At 39.3% G+C, this 7024-nt stretch overlaps 1 protein-coding gene across 1 annotated transcript; it reads right to left on the minus strand.

Annotated features, from left to right (window-relative positions):
- Window positions 1-123: 123 nt before the first annotated feature.
- On the minus strand, window positions 124-7024 carry vamp5 (vesicle-associated membrane protein 5). Its single transcript, XM_022201713.2, has 3 exons — window positions 6739-7024; window positions 4089-4232; window positions 124-1848 (listed from the first exon to the last, which is right to left on the minus strand). Exons 1-3 carry the CDS (start codon window positions 6739-6741, stop codon window positions 1705-1707), a joined length of 291 nt encoding a protein of 96 aa, XP_022057405.1. The 5' UTR covers window positions 6742-7024; the 3' UTR covers window positions 124-1704.

Here is a 7024-nt window from a genome sequence, read left to right on the forward strand (position 1 = left end):
CTGTATTTTTAAAATTTTGATGGAAAGTATGACTCTTTTTTGTAATTTGGATGAACAGGTTTTTTAATTTAGTTGGGGTTGGCCCACCACATGTAAGCTATTACATACTCTTTAGACATCATAAAACATGGAACAAAGATTCAGTTTATTGCAAACTCATAGTACACTATAAACTCTGCAAATTATCAAACAAACAAAGGCAGACCTTATCACTATAGTAACTACAATATCATTTAAATCAACATGGCAAATCATTATAACAATCCACTTTATCTGGACAGTGCTGTTGTTTGGCTTTACTGCACACCATCTCTAGGTGTAAATATCTTGTAATTTTAAACTAGAGTGCAACGGTGACACAACTTAACCCAAATTCTGAAGCAGTGGACTGAAATAAGAGTAACATGACAATCCTAACAGATCCTTTCATTAAATGTTCATGTACAATATAGAATATGTCTGCATGTTAACTGCAATATTTTAATTGTGTTTACATTATTGGAATAGATTCACATGGTTGGTTTAACAGCAGTAGACACTGATGGTTCTGATTTGTGTCCAAACAGACCACCTGCATCTCATATTCAATGTTGTCTCACAATATTTGAGGTCAAATTAAATTTGAAAGTTTCACATAATTAGCAAACAGTAAGTGTCAATAATAACACAGAAGTGAACTGTTTAAACTGATTATACAACAGACATATAGCTGCAAGGCATTTTGCCCTCTGCATATTTCTCTGAAGTACAAACATTCACCACCAGGAGTCACTGGTTATTCTCAACAGAAACATTTGAATTCACTATTGACAGGCCCAGGCCCAAACATTCATGTAGACTGCCAAAATTTGCCAAAATAACCAAAAATCTCCTTTCACTTCTTCCACATTGGTGTGATATATGGACCAGCTCAAAATGAGAAGACCTTATAATCTGTGTTTCAGGGAATAATATGAGACTGCAACTATGAAAAATAAAACTAAAATAAAAAACACACACATTTTAATGATTTAAGGACAATCATTTTCTGAAATATCGTGTTTCAATACAATTGTTCAATCCTTCCTATCTGAAGCGATCCGAAGCTGGCACGTTAACAAAGTTTGGCATGTTCTCTCCTGTCATCCTCTGAATCATTAAATGAATTTTGAGTTATGAATGTGAGCTAGTGTACAAATTACAACAGTAGCAACCTGACGGTGTTTGCATAAAATTGCTTGAAATTATTACTTGTACTTAAAGAGGTGGGTGGCACCAGAGCACTTGATATTAGGGGCAATTTCAACAACTTCTCAAATTCTCATGACAGTAAGATATTACAGGGAGAAGAGTGGACTGGTTTGATTCTGTGGATGTCCATTTAACAGACTTTTAAGAATTTTAATCTCCATGTGAATTTTGCGTCCTTCCAATTTGGGCTGTGCAGACACGACCTTTAAAAAGTAAAGAAAGACATTGGAAGAAGCAGCCAAGCAATCAATGGTACCATATCAACTGAAGACTTACACAAGTGAAGACTGGGAATGATATCCCCTTAAATATCTCATAACACAGAAATATCACAGACTGAGCAGTTCAGGCAAAATGCTGAAGTCCAGCAGTAAAAACTCCTTTTTCCATGACCTCTTATCTTTATTCACATCATGTCCTTCAGTCCCAACACCCTTTTCCTTTCGTCAACAGCAAAGCTATAGTCTTCGTATGTTATCCAACAGCAGCAAAGATGATAAGTCCCACAATGATGAGTCCTGCTACCACTCCAATGGCGATAAAGACCACCCTCATCTTCTTGTTCTCCCATCTTTTCTTTTGCTTCACCTGGTTGGCAGTCTTTTCAAAGGCTTTACTCTGCAGAAAAAAGCACACACAATTAAAAGATGCTACATCATGTTCTGGTTTTTAAATGTCTGATTATAAGCTAAGATAGGGAAGGACAAATCCAGAACTGGCCCACTGACTTCCATGATGCTTAAAAAATGGCTAAGAAAAAATATCCAGTGCAGAAAAAGCATCTTTCTACATTAAAATACCTGCATCTTTAGCGATTGTAAACTACACATTGAATTTAAGGTTTGAAAGTTTGTTTCTCTGTATGTAAGAGGAATTCTTTGTCACAGCTGTTTTCTACTTGGTCTTCTTTCAAAAGGCGATAGTCAAGGGTTTGAATGCATCAAATCAAACATTAGCAAGTGGTTGACATCGTTCCCACACTTCCAGTTGCTCTGTAATGTCACAATGTTTTCTGAGGTATGAAAAAATGCAAACACCTCGACAATCAACGTCACAATCTATCAGCAGATCACATTTATTTGGCACAGCAATCAAGAAATGCACCTATTAAGCTGGGTTTCAGCGCTGGAGGAAGTACTCTGCAAAAAGACACAAACTTAACTTAAAGCTGCACATCAACAGCGTAACAAATGACTGCTCATGATTTGAAAGGGGATTTTTGCAAAGCTGAATCCACAGACATTTATCACTAAACTCAGCACTTTCTCTCAGCTTGCAGAGTTGAAGTTTCTCACGGCTAATTGTTTTGATTTATATTCCCCAAATGAACTGTTTTCACTGCTACAAGGAGCATCATTTTTGGCTGCTGTTTAAGCAGGCACATTACTCAAGAATTATCAGAGAACAGAATCAAGGTACAATTAGTGAGTGTCAGACTTACATTCAACAGAAGCACACAAACATGCTGGATGTGTAAATAAATGACTACTAACAAGTTATAGCTACTTTCTTAAAGTTGTCACCAAATAGCCTAAAAGTCACTGTTTGTTTAAAGCTGTTGTTTTTGGTCACGTTCGGATAAAAGATTGTAATGGCAACAATGACATATAATCACTGTATACAATTGTTTTTAAAAATACGCTTGCGAATGGCCTCTCAGGTCCTCTGACATGAGTCTGTTAGTAAGTGCTGGAGTTAAACTTTTGATGAGGCACCTTTTAGCTTTATAGCCAGTCTGTCTGAGCACCCGAGGGCAGCTGAAGTATTGGAATCTTTAAAGTTAACATAAAACCTGCTTCTTCAGCCTGGCTTTTATAGCACATGGGCATTACTATGTTTATTCTATTGATTTATTCTGCTAATTTTATGCTGAACACCTAAAAACTCATTTCTGTTTCAAAGTTACATATAGAAGTTTATTTTCGCATGAAAAAAATCCTTCCTGTCTTAAAATAGCACAGATGTAACTCCACACTGTTGCTTCCTCTTGCTGAGCCATACACGTTTGAACCAAACTGATTCTGAGGAAGAATAATGACACAGAAAGCCTCACCTTCTGAGTTTTTACATTTGTTACATAAGAATCCCTGGAAGTCTGTGTGTTTGAGATGGCTTTAAGTTTTCGTATTTCAATTGAATTTTTATGCTTTGCCTTTTAAACTATCAATGTTTTAACTGAGTTTCACTTCATTCTTTGCTTGTTCTGTCTTATTGATTTATCAGTATTGTACTACACTGTGGGAAGGGTGCTGCACAAATACAGTTTGACTGATTAATATATTGGATTACATAGATCCAGCAGATACAACATTAGTGTTCATGTTTCTGGCCATCTGGTGAGCGTGAGGATCTTTCTACTCCTTTTAGTCTGTTATTTGCAGCTATGTGGGCAACATACAGAGGGTGTAACTTGGCTTTTTTGCTTATAAACAGCCACTTGCAGGGCAATGTGGGAACGATGTGACCTGCTTGTCGACCCCCGGACGGACATTCGCCTCGTGGCATGTCCCGGACTCACTCAGTCATACCCAGGGAGACCAACTTGCTTCATTCATCTTAGGAAACAATAGGAAATACCTTTCTAAATATAGCACCATAAAACACAATCAGGATGTAAATTGTACATTTGTTTTCCTCCCCAGCTCCACCTAAGGTGTATTTATAGACATCAATATGACATTTGGTAGTTTTAATCCCAGGATGTCTGTAGGTTGAGAGTCTATATGGCATTTGCTCCAGATATTCACCTTCTCCTACAACCTAGACACTTCCACAACAACACTTGAGTAAAAATAGGATGATGCGATGTTAATGATGTTTTTCCACGTGGACAGCTTCTCTGAACTTGCTCTGCTTACCTTTTCCAGCAGAACATCAGCCCGGTCCTCCAGCTCACCCAGTTTGCCGGTTCTCTCTTCAGCCTTATTCAGGTTGTCCAGCATGATGACCTTCACCTCCTCCACGTCATCCTGGGTCTGCTGCAGGCGGCTCTTTCCATTCTCCTGTACGATCAACACACACAGTCAAGATTAAGGTTGACACGTACTGTGAATTAATCCAGTCATCTAAGACTTTTGTTTGATCTCTCTTATAGTGTGATAGAGAAGCATATTGGTAATTTCTCGTCGGAAATGTTCAGTATAAGATGGTACAGAAGATGTGATAAACACAGGATCTCAGCTGTCATGAGGAGTTACCAAGGCCAGGCACCAACACCATGAAAGTTATCTATAGCCATGTTTGGTTTAGTTAAATATTGTCTACATTCAAACTTATTCGAACTTATTATTAAACATATTATTAAAAGGAGCCCTGCGACAGACTGGCGACCTGTCCAGGGTGTCCCCTGCCTTCGCCCGAGTCAGCTGGGATAGGCTCCCAGGCCCGCCGGCGGGGGCTGTAGGGACTAAGAGGAGGTGCCTCAAAAACAGGGCTCAGGGACTAAAAGGTTTAAGGCCGTTACATATTCTATAATTACTGTTTTGATTGGAGCAGACAGAAAAAATGGTTGTTTCATGCTGTAGTGGGGATTAAAACGCAGAGACTTACCGTCTTTCAGAATAAGAGAAGCCGGTTTTAACACTTTTGGCCTCAGAGTTGTGGATCTGTTAGTGACTGGATGTGGGGCTTAAAGGGTTAAGTCTCAAAGTTGTTCTTCTAATTTTGGTTGACATATAGCTTTAATTGCTACTGATTCTGAATACACTTACAGTGGATCACTTTGGAATGACGAATTCAACTATTGTGAAAGATTTCCTTTTTGTTATTTTCCAACAGAGAATAATTGGTTTTAAGCAATGGCACTTAAAATGTGATTATCACGTCTCTATTTCCTCCATGTTTGTTTGGTAAACATTTCATTTTTGGCATTTTCCTGTATTTAGACAGTGTAGTTGAGAGAGACAGGAAATGTTGGAAAAGGAGCAGTGGAATGACATGCAGTGAAGCTCCAGCCGGCCAGGAATTGAAGCAGGGACTCTCCGTTTGATGGTATCTGTGTTCATGTGGAATGCAGCCTAACAAGTCAGCTATCAAGTCGCTCTTACAATGTTTTAAAGGAAGTATAATGAACATTGTGCATTATGGAGACATTAAGCTGACAACTGAAGAGCAAAAACAAAACAGCAACTGCCTGCCTGATACAGATCAGACTGGCTTGCTGTTTTATAAACACAGCAACAGTCTTGCTATGAATTTTAGCAGAACAAATCCTCTTGCTGTGACCGGTTTTCATGTAGATTAAAGCTAAAGTAAACAGTTACGTACATGAATTTGTCACTTTATGACTAAAAGAGTTAATTCTGAAGCAAGCACTAAAACAACATTATCGAGTAACTATCAATAGCACTGAGTGAAATATTACGGCTTCAAAGAAAACAAGAACAAGATAATGACAAATGAAAGTAATAAAATGAAGCAGGATGAGTTTTCCTAGATAGTGAAGCCATTAGAGGACTGTAGCGAGCAAAAAAACAAGAGGACCGTAGCACAATATTCAAGTGCAGTTTGACATCAGAGTAATTTGTATCCTGACAGCTTTCTTCTTCACCTCTGCCCTTTGAGCCATGAGAGGAAACCCGCATTTTGTAACTTGTCATGAACAGGAAACCAACAGACAGAGCAAAACAAGTACACACTCAACATCTTGATTGGTTTCACTGTCATTACGTTGTAGGTACAGTTTCCCTGTCAGCTCAGGAATCTGACTAAAATAGACCAAGCCTGCATCTTATCAGTGAAAATTGATTTATGCCTACCCTGAAAGCCGGGTTAACTCATTCTGGGCACACCAAACAGCTGAACAATAGTCTGTGTTTAAAATTCAGCAGGCAACGTCTTAACACAGGAACTGCTGCCCGTTCCCCTCCTTGCTTCCTTCCTTCCCTCACTCCCTCCCTCCTGCCAGCATGAATGTACCTGGTATTATCCTGGGAAACCACACCTACGCCAGTCCAGTTAGTGGCGACTTTCATCGTACTTGAAACCATGTACTGTGGTCATACTTTGTAACAACAGCCTTGTGTTTCAGTCAGTAGCATCAAATAACAGAATCCTGCATGACCGAGACACCAAATAGAGTTCATTCATACTTAAAGAGAGCAGTGGTGAGGGAGTCCTGCTGTGTTTACGTCTATATCTCTCGCTTCACACTAGTACTTCTCCTTGGTGTAGCCTGCTAAGACTCACCAAATTACATTATTGACAACATCATATATGTATATGTATGTGTATCTTTCTTTGTATTTAGTTTAGTTCCTTTCTTTTGTGTCACTAGTAAATGAGTAATATTTAGTGAATCAAATGGAAGAGCTGACAGCAGTTAAGTGTCCTACCTCCACCACCACCACGGTAGGGGACTTTGCCCACAGATAAAGAAAGGTCACGGCTTACTTTGAAAAAAAAAAACATGCTGTAGAAACTTTTCCCCTCACTTCTCTCTTCTTTTATGCAAGTCGTTAGACGTTATAACAAAGCAGCGGAGTCCACGGGAGGCTGGTGTTCACTTACCATGTCTGTAGCGTGTCTGTCCGTGTCTCCGTTGAAGCTGTCAGTGGACTCAGGGCATTCAAAGTGCGACTCAAGTCGACTTTATAGCAACAGGAAACAAAGCAAACCAGTTCTGCGGCTTTAAACTTGTTCCTGTCATAAAACACGTCGGTGTTACGTTCAGCGGTTTTCTATCCGTCTCTCTGTCCCCGTGCTTCGGTGTGAACTCCCGCTGTCACTTTCACTTCTCTCTGGCTGCAGTTTGTTTGCGCTCATTAAGAGGCGTTCACTGTTCCCGGAAACCTCA

This window comes from Acanthochromis polyacanthus, chromosome 7 (assembly GCF_021347895.1).
Source record: "Acanthochromis polyacanthus isolate Apoly-LR-REF ecotype Palm Island chromosome 7, KAUST_Apoly_ChrSc, whole genome shotgun sequence".
NCBI classification, from domain to species: Eukaryota; Metazoa; Chordata; class Actinopteri; family Pomacentridae; genus Acanthochromis; species Acanthochromis polyacanthus.